The 15712-nt window shown below is 44.7% G+C and overlaps 1 protein-coding gene across 16 annotated transcripts in view; it reads left to right on the forward strand.

Annotated features, from left to right (window-relative positions):
• The window catches only part of CELF2 (CUGBP Elav-like family member 2), a 311505-nt gene that overhangs the window by 284337 nt on the left and 11456 nt on the right, over positions 1-15712 (forward strand). For 13 of the 16 annotated variants that reach the window (XM_042944830.1, XM_042944834.1, XM_042944829.1 and 10 more), the window contains 2 exons: positions 4539-4658; positions 11637-11834. In XM_042944830.1, the coding sequence (XP_042800764.1) occupies positions 4539-4658; positions 11637-11834 (318 nt within the window). Of the gene's footprint in view, positions 1-4538; positions 4671-11636; positions 11835-15712 lie in introns of all 16 variants that reach the window. The other 3 variants (XM_042944833.1, XM_042944836.1, XM_042944831.1) reach the window with 2 other exon arrangements.

Raw genomic sequence — 15712 nt, forward strand, 5'->3', positions numbered from 1 at the left:
CCTTCCCTGGGAGAAACCATAGCCCTAGGTTTGGACCTGTGGGGAGAAGAAGCCCTTAGCTCCTTGGCCACAACCACCTGGAGTTGAGCTTCCATTCCATACACTGACCTTGGGGAAGTGGGAGAGGAGCAGCTGAAAGGGAGGGAGCAGGTTGTGGCTCAAATGCCACAGACTCTTGCTGTTCGTTCTGAGATTTTGCAGATTTACCTGAATTTCTTCTTTCAAGGACCTTACGATACTTTCACTGAAGGGCACCTGGGTAGCTCAGTCAGTTAAGCAGCCAACTCTTGATTTCAGCTCAGGTCATGATCTCACAGTCGTGAGATCAAGCCCCCAAGTCAGGCTCTGCACTGAGCATGGTGCCTGCTTGAGATTCTCTCTCTCTCTGACCCTCCCCCACTTACTCTCAAAAAGGGAGGGAGGGAAGGAAGGAAGGAAGGAAGGAAGGAAGGAAGGAAGGAAGGAAGGAAGGAAGACAGGCAGGCAGGCAGGCAGGCGGGAGGGCTAAAGAAGAAGAAACTAGTTTAATTCAGAAGAGCTTCTCTCCCAACCCATGTGTGGTGTATTCACATTGTCATGTATTGCAGTTCTAGCTCCAGTGTGTTTCATCCCAGTACACTGTAACTTTATATAAATAGCATTTATTTAAATCTGCCTGCATAATTACTACTTCCTTTGCTTTATTATTCCTTCTCTCATCTGGGATCATTTCTCCTTTAGTTTGAATCCTATCCAACAGAACATTTAGTGAGGGTCCCCTGGTTAAAAAGTCTTAGCTTTTATGTGACAATTATTTATTTTGTCCTAGTTTCCGAAATATATTTTTGTTGGATGTTCTAAGTTGACAGTTAATTTACCTCAGCACCATGTCCTAATCTGTCTTACATTACTATTGATATGATTAGCAATAATTTAAAAGATATTTTACAGTGCTTGTTACTCTTTTGGTGTTTACTGCCCCCCCCGAGTCTCTCTGATCACCTAGACCAATAAACTGCCAGAAACAGAAGTCCTCCTTTCTGGGCTATTTCCCATGGAAAAAGAGACTTAAATCTAGTGTCAGTCTCCATGTAATAGCCCTTCCCACACTGCTGTGCCAGTGAGTAAGGGGTGAAAACTATCCCTCATGTGTGTTCCGATTCGAAGCCAGTAATAAAAGCCTGAAGAACTTTCACACAATTTTAGGTGACACCAGGGGAATACTTCTAGAATGGTAATGTGAGGATACCTGTGAACCCTTTACCCCGTGAAACCACCATTACTGGTAAAAACTGTAAAAGTCAACCACTTAAAATCTCTAGAAATTGTCCTTAAAAGTCCACAGATGGAGAAACATTCTCGCAAATGTTCTGGCAAGAAATAAAGGTAATGATTACCTTTGATTTTCATAAGTTATGTTTGTTAAAATTGTTATGGTAATATATAAAAGAATAGAAATAATATACATTACCTCCAAAGTAGTAGAGGGGGAAATGGAATGGGGAAAAAAAAGTAAATAATGGTCCTAAGAAGAAAGGCAAGAAAGAAGAGGAAAAAATATAGGCAGGACATACAACACAAAATTTAAACACTTCTACTGAAAGACTGTTAGATTATTAGGCTGTAGTTTTTAAAACCTGTTTACATATTGATTATAAGAGATAGAGCAGAAATAGACAAAAAAGCAAAACGATGGTAAAAGATACATCATGCAAATAACCAAAAAAATCTGATGCTTTTATTTTTTATCATACAAAACAGACTTTAAGAAGAAACTAGAAATAAGAGCTGCCACAAAAAGTTGATTGCACCACAAGATACAATAATTTACAAACATCTACACAAGTAGTGACATAGCTTCAAGATGTATTCCAAAAAATGTCCATATTTACCCGGAGAAATTGAAATTACCACAGTGGGAGATTTTCACATGCTTCTCTCAGTAACGGACAGCACAAGCAGACAAAGAAATAGGACTTAATTGTAAATGTTCCTGATTTTAAACATTTATTTAAGAGCATGTTATGAATAATTTTTGCCAATATAAACTTGAAAACTTAAATACATAAGTTCCTAGAAAGCTATAACTGAATACAACTGATTAGAGAAGAACAAGAAAAGTTGAACAATCTTAGTTATTAAGGAAACGTAATCATCCCATGAAGAAATATCAAGTCCACATCATTTTTACTGGCATATTCTATGAAACACTGAAGTTAGAAATAATTGCCATCTTTTACAGTTTATCCCAGAAAATGCAAAAATAAAGACACTGCCTGAGTCATTTGATGAGGTTAGCAAAAGCTTATTAGCAAAACTAAAGACACACAGGAAGGAAAATAAATGCCAATCATACTCATGTACACAGACAAAAAAATCCTAAACAAGGTGTTATTACATAATAAAACCAAGGAATTACTGTTATTTTTGTGAGGTGTAATACTGGTTTTGAGTTTTTAAAAAAATGTCCACAGTTTTTAGAGTTGCATACTGAAGTATATAGGGGAGAGACAACAGAAGGTCTGAAATTGGCTTTAAAATAGAGATTGAGAAGGGGCCCCTGGGTGGCTCAGTCCGTTAAGCATCCGACTTTGGCTCAGGTCATGATCTCACGGTTCACGAGTTCAGGCCCCGCATCAGGCTCTGTGCTGACTCTCAGAGCCTGGAGCCTGCTTCAGATTCTATGTCTCCCTCTCTCTCGGCCCCTCCCCCCCCCCCCTTGTACTCTGTCTCTCTCAAAAATAAATAAAATGTTTTTAAAAATTAAAAAAAAAAGATTAAATTGCTTCTCAAATATTCTAGAATGTGGCTATGAGTTTATGGGAGTTTGTCATGTTTTTCTCTTGTGTATTTGAAAAGTTTCATAATAACAAAAGGACTAAAGACACTGGATTATATATCATTTTCTTTTAAAAAGAGATATGCATTATGAGGTGTGAGAAGCTAATGGCCTACATGGACTGAAATGTGACAAGGTGAGGAATTCATTTTTTAGGCATTTGATCTGGCCTCATCCCAAAGGGATCCCAAGCAAGGTGCTTTTCAAGCAGTGCTGTTTGTGGTTTCTGAAGGCAGAGGAAGGATGAGCTCCCGCTGAGCAGGAACATTCCAGGAGATGGATGAAGTTCCTGGCCGTCCTGGATCTCACAGCTAGAAAAGGACCAGGTGCTGCTTTTAGCGCTGGTCAGAGTTTAGTTCAGCTTTCACCTCCATCACCAGGATAAAGCAAAGTGATGTCCATGGAAAAAGTCAGAGGAGTGTGAAGCTGTACAAGTGTATACAAATGTAAGACACGTGACATACTACTTACAGACGCCATTATGTAATGGTGTAAAAGGGACAGAGAGTGCAGCTGTTCTGGAGAACAGTCCAGCAGGTCCTCCAAATGTTAAACAGGAAGTTATCATCTTAGCCAGCTGTCCTGCTCCTGGGTGTGGGGTGTGTGTGTGTGTGTGTGTGTGTGTGTGTACTCAAATGAAAATCAAAGTTTATGGCTATGCAAAAGCTTCTGTTACAGATGTTCATAGCATCATTGTTCATACTAGCCCAAAAGTTGAAACTATCAAAATGTCCACAACTGATGAATGGATACACAAAATGGAGTGTTTTCATGCAGCAGAGTATTACTCTGCTATGAAATCCTGACCCGTCCTACACAGAGGGATCTTGAGAACGTCTTGCTAAGGGAAGGAAGCAGTCACAAAAGATCACAAATTATGTGATTCCACCTCCATGAAATATCCAGACTAAGCAAATTCATAGAGACAGGAAGTGGTGGGGGGAACAGGGAATGATAGCTAACAAGGATGGCTTTCTTTTCGGGGTAAGAATATTCTGTTAGATGGTGGTGCGGCTGGATAACTGCGAACATACTAAAAACCACTGACTTGCATGCTTCAAGGGCCAAATTTTATGGCATGTGAGTGATCTGTCAGTAAAGCTGTTACCTAAAAGGCTGGGGGGTAAGAGAGAGTTTGGAGCAAAATGGTTTTGTCTCCTACCACTCCTCACCCTGTTACCACCACTGCCTGGGCCCTGAAGTCTTCTGTAAAATTCAGGAAGATGTAGGATTTTTTTTTTTTTTCCCAGAATTTCAGTGAGAAAAGAAAATGCCGAGTCTGAAGCAGAAACAGTGAGAAAACCAAGGACTGCCATTCACTCCCACCCCCTACCCCCTTCTGTGCCAGTCACTGGTGAACAGGAGAAGGCCTCGGCCTGCAGGACTGAGGCTGCCCTCCTGTGGCTGGTGGGGGGTGTGGGGGGCAGCCTACCCAGAAGACGGCCTCCTGTTTGCCGATTCACCCCCACTAACGAGCAGTGAGCATATTTACTGGCCGAACAGAGCTGTGATGGCTTACTTGAATCACCAAACCTAACCGCCAGGATTGCCCCCAAGCACAGCCCCACTTGTGTCTCTCCGATGGGAAGCGTTACGCGTGGCTCGCAGTTCAGCCCCCGGCTCCAGCTGCTGTGGAGAGGACGATGATTTTCCGGGCCACTTGGCCTTCACTCATCTTGTGTTTTCTCTCCCCGTTTTCCTGTCTTGTTTTGTTTTTCAGTGGCTGCTTCAACCCCCAACTCCAGTGCTGGTGCGGCCATGAATTCTCTGACCTCTCTTGGGACTCTGCAAGGGCTGGCGGGAGCCACTGTCGGACTGAATAATATTAATGCACTAGCAGGTACCATAAACAGTGAGTATTTGCTGCTCTGGTGGACAGCCTTCCCCCAAATTCTCCCCAGAAAATGGTCAGCCAGCCCTGAACCACAAAGGATACGTAACAGGGAGAACTAAAGCTTGGGATGGAGGAGCACATACCCCGCCAGGCACATGCGATCTACATTCATTTTGCCTCACAGGTACCCAGCCCTCGTCGCCCCGGCTTTTTTCTAATCCGCAGAACGTGTGTGCGTTCACTCGTAGGTTTCTGTGGCTGACAGCTAGTTGCAGCTTTCACAGGGGCGTGCTTTGGTTCTCTTCTTCTGAGAGGCAGTGTGTTTTTATAGAAAAGTGGACACGTGGGTCCAGTTCCAAATCTGGCAGGCACCTGCAGAAACCTCAGCAAATCACTGCCCGCCCACCCCAGGCTTGAGTCCCATTTGAAAACTGGAAGTTCTGGATTAGACGATTTTATCGGTACCCTCTTGCTCTAAAGATTGATGACCTATATAGAGAAGAACGAGGCCTTGGAAAGGAGGAAATGAGGCTGAGTGGAAAAGGCCCCGGCTGGCAGTGGTACCGTGTGGAGTCTTTAAGCGCTCACAGACAGGGCTCACTCAACAGCAGTTCATCTCTCAAGAGGCTCATGTCACCATGGCAGGTTGAGCCAGGGTGAGGCGACTCGCTTCCAGAAGTACTTCAGCCCAAAACCCAGGGACTCCCTGGAGAGCTCCAGGTTCCGTCCCACACAGCCTGCCCGTTTCTGCCACGTTAGAGCTGTGGGGGATAAAGTCATGTTTTAAGCTTGTGCTCGGCACTGGCTCCTACACTGGGGAGAACTGACCCTCCACGCACAGAAGGGACATCTCGTTTGCCTTTCCCTCAGTTCAGTCCTGAGTCAAGAGTAGCCAGGCCCAGGAGAGCCCAGAGCAAATCTGATTTCTGATTTGGGGGCCCAGTTACCTACCATGCAGTGCAGGCAACACAGCACCTGCCTGCTTCAAGCTTTAAGAAAGGGTCCCTGGCAAGTTAGTTTACCCCATGACTCAACAAGTGAGCAGTTTTCAATGGGTGATCAGATACTACCATTTTTTTTCAGCAAAACAATAACAAAAAATCTAGACCTCATCAAATTTCCAAGTTTTAATAAACACTTTTGTTCAGATGCTCTGGGAAAAACAAACAAAAATTGGGAATGAGTTTTATCTGACCGTAGGCCAAAAAAAAAAAGGTGGGGGGATCGTTCTTTCTAGATATGATAGCTCTTGATTAGCAAATAGCATATGAAGTGGCAGTCACGTGACAACAGAATGTCTTATTCCAGTAAAACGGCCTCCAGCTGCCCACCTCCAGCAGCCCAGGAGCCCTCATCACGTTTACTCCTGTTTCTGACCTTGTTCTGCAGATGCTCCAACCCACTTCCTCCCCCCTTGGTTGCAGACATGGGTGTTTACACACATCCCTTCATGCTGCTTCTCTTGCCCCAGGACCTAGTTCCCCTAAAACAAGGACTTTGATTTGATCGCCTGCCTGTCCTGTCCTTGGTCTGCAAAGTAACAGGCCAGTGGGAATGGCTGTCCTCCTCAGCACGTGCTCATGACTGCTGTGTGTTGTCCTCGGGTCCGTGTGTCCACCTCTCTCCATCCTCGTCTGTTGTGCTTTGCTGGTATTTTCCCATCGTTACCATGAGGGACTATAGAGGGACTGTGTTGAATGCCCAAGACTATGACTAGTTCTTGTGTGGGGTCTGTGTCATACAGATGTTGCTTCTGGCAAGGACAACAGGCTTATTAAATTGTTTTGTTTTTTAAATTGTTTGCAATTGGAGTAATACAGGTATGTATAGTTCATGGGGAGTTAAAAATGTGTCTCATTTTGAACAGTCCCTACCAAACAGTGTGAACCAGGAAAAGTGTTTAATTAAACCAAAAACCATGAACAAACAAAACCACATTCCTTCTGATCCGGTAAGTGTTACTAGCACAGAGCTATTTAACAATCCCAACGTTGGCTTGGAGCAGATATTTGTTTCTTTTCAAATACCAAGGAAAACCCAAAATATATAGTGTCCTCTTTCAGACTATTCTGCCTAAACAGACATGATGATGCTACCTGTCCTACTGGAAAATTCTCAGAGAAGGTACTCAAGAAATGGGTACCAGAATAGAGGCAGCTTCTGAAATAGTTGGCCACAGTTTCCATATCATTGCTGTTTCCTACCCTACTCCATCCCAGGAACAGTTACTTGGTACTGAAAGAATTCTCTGGCTGTCTGAATACAGTCCTCTTTCCCAGGGACCAGGGAGCCAGGAGAATGTAGGTAGGCGGAATCCAATTAATTCCCAAACTCATCTTCCTATAAATTTTACCCCTTTCACTTCACTTCACTTCACTCCTCCTAAAATAAAGTTTGGGGTCGAAGAAAAGAAGCTAAATTAAAGTGTTCAAGTTTGATGTCCCTTTCCTTGCTCCGTACATTCATGAATGGAGGGGCTAAAAAAGTATAGTTGAACCCTAAAGCTAAAAGCAGAAATTGTCAAGATCATAAGTAAGGAATGTGGGTGATTCACTTCTGGATTATCTGAGGGTTCTCCAGGCATGTTTTGTGTATTAAGATCTAAGCTAAGACGAAGAAGATATTTTTTGTAGACACAACCGCCCAAAAGTCTGTGTCTGACTCTATTTAAATGTATGTCAGGTGACACACTTATTTTTCCTTGTTCCAATCAACCTCGTTCTTCCAAATGGCTTAGCATACAGCCCTTAAAATTAGGATCGTTAGAATATAATCAGGCACAAGTACCTGATGAATAGTGTTTGTGGAAATACTTGGTCCTTGAACACACAGGTTTGAAATGTGCAGTCCACTTATATGCAGAATTCTGTCAATTAATACAGTAACTAGGATCCTACAATGTGTAGTCATTTTCCTTATGATTTTCTTAAATTTTAAGAATACGGTGTATAATACATATAATGTACAAAATATGTGTTATTTATGTTAGCGGTAAGAGCTTCTGGTCAACAGTAGGTTATCAGTAGTTAAGTTTTGGGGGAGAAAAATTAACACACAGAGACTTTCAATTGAACCCCCACTTGTTCAAGAGTCAACCGTATGTTATGTAAAGGAGAGAAAAGATGTTTGGGGCATATTATTCTGGCTTGTCACTCTTAAGTATGCATTATAAAATCACTCTCTTAATCTGTATTCTTGGAATATGTGAAATGTACATAGGTACATACATATATAGGCACATACAACTTCATACACACTTGTGACCATAATAACACAAACACACATATAAATGCCGCTAAGTGCATATTCATACTCCTCTACCATGGTTCTAGACATTTTACACTTCTTATCATCAGCTTGCAGCTTAGGAGGATGTATATCTTGTCTACAGCAAGGAAAACATCCCAGGAAATAGATTATAAACCTACAGGAATATATTAATACATTCCTCACTTTTGCCCTTTTGCGGGGGCGGGGGGGGGGGGGGGCACTTCTGCCTCTGCCTTCAGTACCATCAATGCCATGGTGGCATTCAGTGGCCACCAAAAGTGCTCCTGCTCATACTGGTGGGTCCTTCTGTGTCATTTGCAGAGATTTACTCAGGCGTCTCACAGCTCCTCAGGTCCCCCTCAGTTGAGGACCTTTGGAGAGTTAAAGCATCTCACAGGCAGGGTATGCACAGACCTTGCTGTCCATTCGCAGAGACCTCCCCTTGTTGAGGTTGCCACATCTGTCATTTTGTTCCTCATCCAAACAGCATGCGTGGGAATTTAGATTAAACGGGATGAAATGATCGATCCTTTTGGCTTTTTGAAAGAAAATCCCTACTCTTTTAAGGGGAAGCATTTATTCAATTTAACTTTCTTCAAACTTCTGTTTCTACTGCCCACAGTTTTTACATGTAATCAGATACCAGCAGCTGAATTGACAGGTGTTATCTTTGACAGAATAATTATTTAATATAAATCTTCCCTGGGTGATTTTTTCAAATTCTACAAGGTAATCAATTACTTCTTGTACCTTGTCTTTGACAACCACATACCCCCAGAATCTCCAGGATAGTTTTGGTTTTAAATATTCTCACTGCACTTGTACCTGTCAGAATTATGACACTTATTTTTTGCTCAAAAGGGTGGTTTTACCATGAAGAAGGAAAGCCCCAAGCCGGAGAGCCCTTGCTAGTCCCCTCTTTGACATCAACACCCCCTTTGCTTGATGCCTCTGATACCGTTTCCCTCCCCACCTCAGGCAGGTCAAGCCGGCCACGGCTACCTCCCACGTGCATGGAATCAGTTGAAGCAAGCCAACCCTTCAGAAAGCAGATCTGCCCTGAGATCTAGTCCAAAAACACAGGCAACCACTGTGAAGTGTAGGCAGAACAGCGGCAATGTGCCGGAAGCCTCACAACAGTGCTGGTCCTGAAACCCATCCGGTCTTTCAGGAGCACTGAAGTTCATTCTGCTTCTGTGTTTCAAGGGGGGGGGGAACAATTGGCGAAAAGGAGGAAAGAGAAGAAAATTCTTCTAACCTGGATGACTAAAAAGAAAGAAGGAAAAAAAAATCCCGTGCCACAGAAGGAGGGAGTCAGGGGCACCAAAGACCACTGCAGCGAAGGAGCACCTCTTGGAGAAGCTGGGCCTCGGAAACTACGAAGGAAGGCACTCCGAAGGCTCTTACGCGGCAGGGCCGGCAAACTCTTAAGGCCCTTAGCTGACCGGGTACCAGCAAGTGGCAGCGCTCTGTTCCCAGTGACGGCAAGGGGACTCGGAGACATGGATGGCAGCCGAGCTGGTCTTTGGCTGTGCTCCACGCGGCCCTGCGGGCTGTGATGCACCCTTGGTGTAGGTAGAGCGCAGGGTCACCACTCACTCTTACTAGAATTTCCCCCTACACGGGAATCCGGCTTTCTGGAGGGCCGGGCCACGTGGCGCGACCACTTGTATCCCTAGCGCCTGTTAACAGCCTGACAGAAATGAAACACAGGGCACTTCACTGTGCCCAGCTCTTCCGGAGTTATTTTACAGCCTCCCACCTCTCTAGAAAAGAAACACCGATGTTTCTTTGCATTCACACCAATGTTGGGAGGTGAGGATAAAATAAGACCGGAGGAGAAAAGAGAAATCCCCCCCCCAGCCCTTCGGCAGCTGTAAGAATAGCAGGGGTGGAAGACAGAAGCCTGGGTGAGGTAAATGGGATTAGCTGGTGTCTTGAGGGATTAATTAGGAGGCCGCACTAGTTCTAAGCTCTTTAACAGTATTTATTTCCATGACTGAAAAAAATTAAGAGAACAGACTCCTTCACAATAAGAAACCTCAAGCACAGTCCCCAGGACCTCTGCTGGCCAAGACCTTTTTTGCCTAATTTGAATTTGCTAGATCTGCCTGCGAGGACTTCCTCTCTGCAGGCTTATTATTCCATTCTCCTGTGCTTCAGACTCTCCTCAGCACCCCAGCCCAGTGCCGTGTCTGTACTGAGGACACTGTGCTTGGTAATTGCTCCCAGGGCCCACTGTGTCTCCTCAAGCCCCCCACCCCCCAGAGAATACCAGGCCTGAGGCGCTACGCGTTTCCTCTGCTGTGAGGCCATGGTCTGACTCCTATCTTGTATGTAGTCCTTCTAACCTAAGAGATGAAGTTATCAGAATAACAGAGTCGTGTCGAGAGTAAGAACATTCCCCACCTGCTCTGTCCCCTGTGGATGGCAGGCAGGAGCACTGATGGATGGTGACATGATTCTAGTGTTGGATTCCTCTGTATAATTTCTAAGCATCCTTAGTCCTCTATCCTCATTAGACTTCTTACCACTTTTTTTCAGTTAGTCATCTCAGGTGTTTTAACAGCCCTAATCAATAGCCCTAATCCGTTCAAGTGTTTCATTAATGTTTTCAATAATTTCTTCCCAGAAACCTTTTCTTTTTAATGTCTCAGTCGCACAGGGAACTAAAAGCAATTATGATGTCACCTCTTCCATTTCCTGAGTTCATATGAAAGTTAACACTCTATAAAAGTATTGCTTGTTTTGACTCCGTATTCAGGGAAAATGTGGCACAGTCAGCAACCATAACAGAGCAAAAGAGCAGCCAGGATCCAAGAAAAAGGTGCTGGACAGCATCCAGTTCCCATCCGTTACTGGCCAAGATCCAGCTTACAGACACGAGTATCCCTTCAGTTAACTGAAAAACAGGACCTGGAGCTCCTTCGTGGGTAGAAACTCCGGTTACGTGGGCACTGATAAACCTTTGCACGCGTGCACGCGTCTGCTCGCTGCTAAAGATGGCCCCGTTCTTTTTTGAGCCCCTGGTACCACGTAAGCAGCTTTGGTTCTCTGCAATTAGAGTAAGGGTCCACATTTTTTCCTCGCCTTAATTCTTGATCAGCTTGCGTATTCTCCCTGAGGTCCTCCTCCTTGACACCATCCCTCCGCTGTTTCGTAGAGCCGGAAGGGCACTGCCCGCACGCTGGCTCACCGAGGACAGAGCTGGCCTCCAGGACCGTCTCGTCAGATGGCCTAGGGACACCAGTTTTACCCCTTTCTCCTCCAACCCGTGAGCCTTCCCCTGGCCCTTCAGAGGGCCCAGGAGGTGGACTGAAGTGTACAGATGTTACAAGCCTCTGTCACTAATGTTTTTTTCCACGCTTCTAAGCTCCAAGGAGGCTTTCATTTCAAAAATATAGCGGGACTTGCCAGTAGCACAGCGCATGGAATGGAGACATGTTGTCTGTCGGTAGTGCCTCTGTGAGTTTTGATCGCTGGCCTTAGGGAGTGAGGGTGTCATTGCTCAGGGGGCTTTGGGGGGCGTGGTCTGTTTACCCTCATGCTGATGTATTCCTGCATCGTTGCGTTTTTCCTTCCGTGTCGGTTTCACTGGTGTGCCGGCTGCATGCACTTGCTGTTGTACGTGTGTCAAATGATTCTCTAACTTCCTTTGGAAAGCACTAATGAAAAGTGCTGTTTCTCTTCTCTATTGTTGGGTTTTTTGTAAAGTTGCTCAAATGCTCTCAGGTATGGCGGCTCTGAACGGAGGACTTGGCGCCACGGGCTTGACGAATGGCACGGCGGGCACCATGGACGCCCTCACGCAGGCCTACTCAGGGATCCAGCAGTACGCGGCCGCGGCGCTGCCCACTCTGTACAGCCAGAGCCTGCTGCAGCAGCAGAGCGCCGCGGGCAGCCAGAAGGAAGGTAGGTGCCCGGCCCGGGCGCGGGCCTTCGGAGAAGCTAGATGGGGCCGGCGTCACGAGAGGGCAGTTAGCGTACTTCTGTTCTTCCTGGGGTTTGTGGTGGTTTTCTTTTTTTTCGGGTCTTTGGGTTTGTTTTTTTTTTTTTTCCTTTTAAGAAACTTAACAGGCCTAAACCATTGGTTTGAATCTTCTCTCCCCTCCTGTTCAGCCTTGTCCGTTTATCTTTGAATTTTTCGTTCTTTTAATTTACCTCCCAATATGGATTTCTCCCCCACCGCACCCTTACACGCAATCACTTAGGAATTGCTGTCCTCAAAACGCTGCAGGAACCCCCTTTCCCGAGTCGGCGCTGACCATCTACGATTTCTCCCCTTACACCTCAACTCCACGTGAGTGCAGGGGGTGAACGGAGAGTCTCCTGTGGGCGAAGCACTCTCAGGCACGTCCCGGGTTTCTCAGCGTCCAGTAGCCCTGGGACTGTGTAGCCTGCCTCTCGGTAGGCGAGGCTTTCCAGGGCGATGATCAGATCCACCATTAGGATCAACTGGGTCCGTGTTTAATCAGGGGTCCTCGGAGCAAGTAACTAAGTGACTGATTGTCTTGCTCCTCTGCCAATAAGGCAAATTGAGTATCAGGAAGTTAATACTAAGAATGAATTAAAGCTAATTGTAAAATAGTTCATGAGCCAGTCCAGAGAGGGACAGCTTGTCTTTTTCCCTTTTGGTTTCTTTAAAGCAAAATCTGCAACATTATGTTTATTCTCTTTCTGACCTGTTACAGTATGGGGGAAGAAGCTACAGTAGGGAAGTACTAAAGACATTTTAATTTCTTCCCCTTCTTTATCCTCACCCTACAGTTCCCAACTATTCTTGTGTGCAAACTTCGACTTGAAATCTGGTGTTCTACAAGAAATAGAATAGTTTTACTTTATAAAGTGAACCTTAAAAGGGACACAGCTTTAAAGAGACTCATGTGTAAAAAAAGATTTTTTTCTAATCTTAAGAGATCGTTAAAAGTGAAAGATAGATGAAAGTTTCTTTACTCTCAGCTGTGACTGTTAATGTAGGTTTTTAAAAAGCTGCACAACTGTTCAGTCCACTGTGTCTCCCGAGGTGTGGGGAGACTGCACGTCATATATGCCTTGTTTCCCCAAGAAAAGCCTGCACTGAGGTCCCTTCGTCCAGGGTCTAACTACCCAAATAGTGACAAATAAGGGTGGTAGGAGGGGTATATGAGATAAGAATGTTCTCAGAAAAGAACATAAAAGCCAGGTCCCTACATGATTTTTAGAGAATGCCAGTCACTTCTCCATTGTCCCATCGGGGCCTTCCAGCAAGCCACATAACCCTTGTTGCTGAAAAACTTGAGTCACGGTGGCCTCAGCATGTAACAGTGCAAGGGTGAAGTCTAGGCCCCAAAACACTTCCTCCACTGCCCCCGGTGTTCATGCCTTGAGTTTTCAGGATAGCCTGCGCAGTAGCTCACTCTTGGGGATTAACATGAAGAATGGCCACCCACTGGATTATTGACATTTAGGTATCGGGCCTACCAGTAGCAAGGGTCAGTGCTTGATTTTTGTGGTTGGTGGGGTTTTTTGGCTTGTTGAGTGTTTTTAAATCATTTCCCACTTCCTCCTGCCTCTCCTCTGATCACCTTCTTCTCACCCAGTGATGTGTGCTCAAGAAATTTAAACCATCTTAATATTAGTTTTACCTAAATTGTTGTTTTCAAGGCACATTATACTGGAAAGGGGAAGAAGAAGAAAAAAGGTGAATTCCACTACTGAATAGATTTTTAGCCTTTCTACTCCATAGTTTTGTTCTTTAGTCAAGAGAGTTGAAAATCAAGTTGATGTGTTTAGTCATGTATCCTAGTGTATATTTTCCCAGAGGAAAGTGAGCCAGGCTGGCTTTGTTTTTTAAAGTAGGTTTGATATTTCGCCCAGCTAAATCTTCTGAAAGCTGATGAGGAACACTGACCACCTTTCCTGTCCCTTCTAAAGGACCTTCTTTATACTTTCCCATCCTCCCTGATTTACAGGAGGCAAGTCTCTCGCTTATACACATACAGAGGTAGAGGCTCTGGATGCCTGAGCAAAAGCTGGTGGGCATAGGCTGGCTGACACAGATACCCCAGCACTCCATGCTAGACCAGGTGCCCCATGAGAAATACAAAATGTGAGCACCACCCAGCTGGGGCCAACCATGTAAGCAACTCTAGGAAGTAAAAAATAATGTGTACTAGGAAACTCCAAGGAATGTGTGACTTGTCAGGTTTTTACTAAACGTAGAGGTGGATGCAAAGGGGGAACCCTCAAATTGTTCTAGTGTTCACAATTTTGGCAGTTTGCAAAATCAAACTGTTGCTGGGTAAAGAAAAAACGGGGAGGGGGGGGGGTCATACACTAGGAGATGCTGGTGGCAGTTTTACCTGAGAAAATAGTGAATAAGAAGACAAAACCTCCTTAGATTACCATCTGGTATTTTCTTGGTCCCCGTCTCTGGCTCAGATACAATCAGAATGTCCAGCATTCTAGAATGCCAGGATTATCCAGGCATGGCCAGTAAATCTGTCAGAGCACATTAAACTGCATTTCTCCCCAGGCTTCAGGAGTTGAGATGACTTCACAGATCAAAGTGGGTCCCCTAAATCCTCATTTGTACACTTGGATCTTTTATCTAGAAGGAATATGAAATCTGGATGGCACCAGATTTGCCCAATATACGTATTGCAAAAGATGTGCCTGGCATAGTACCACTCAGAGCACCCATTTCTACTGTTTTGGTTTTACATCTATCCATATTAAGTTTGGATTGCTTAAGAATTTTTTTAAACCAGGAAACATGTGGGGCCCTAAGTCCTGCAAGCATGTCCCTTTAAATACAGACTGCCTCCTTGCACTGGAACATGGCTTTGTCCGTGCAACTTGTGACACCGAAAATTAAAGTGGTCACATTGGCACTTAAATAAGAAAGGCTTCACCTGTGTGGCTTTAGACATTTACCTCAAGAAGACTTCCTTGTGACAAGTCCTACGCATTAGAACACTCCTGTTTTGTGGGAAGAAACTTGGTTTGACTCTTCTTTATGAAGATGTTTCTCTTATTTTCACAAAGTTCTTTTACCCCAGTTTTACTTTTCGTAGACCCATATATTGTCCCCGCCCCACAGGCAGTGCTGGTTCCAGGGGACACCAGGCCCAGAACTTGGAACATCCTAGAGGCATCTAGCCCCGGGGCCTCTGAGAACCAGCTGGGGGAAGATCTGTAACCACCGCAGGCAGCCTTCAGCCTACAAAGTGTTCTTGCTGGTTATATATTAGAAGATGGGTACCTCCCACCAGGTCATTCAGATTCCCTCCTTTTCCTTTTTTGCTCCTTTTAACCTTCAGATGGTTCTTGTGCAGGTGGCTATAGAGAGAGGGGAGAGTGCACGGGAAGACACTTAGGAGAGCCTACCTTTCTAACCAGCATAGCTAGGAAGACCTTCCCTTCTCTGCCCTTGCTTCTTGTTTCTCTGGAAAGTGACAGTGGAGCGTGAGGAGCTTGGATGAGTTCAGTCTCTGACTAGAGTCGGCACCTTGCGCGTTCATTTCCAAGGCTAATCCCCAGTGGTATAATTCCTATCACGCCTGTGAAACTCTAGCTACCTATTTTTCCCTGCTTTGACTCATTGCCAGTCATTTCTAATAAAAATGATTATTAGACTGTGTGTTAAGAGATTTGGCAAATCAAAACTGGATGGATAATTAGGTAAATGATTGAGAAATCCAAGCAACATTACTGCTATATCCATTACTCTAAATTGCTGCAATTTGCTTAGAAAACACAGGATACTCTCAACTCCCGAGAAACAGTATATACATACAACAAAAACACAG

This window comes from Panthera leo, chromosome B4, assembly GCF_018350215.1.
Source record: "Panthera leo isolate Ple1 chromosome B4, P.leo_Ple1_pat1.1, whole genome shotgun sequence".
In the NCBI taxonomy this organism is placed as follows: domain Eukaryota; kingdom Metazoa; phylum Chordata; class Mammalia; order Carnivora; family Felidae; genus Panthera; species Panthera leo.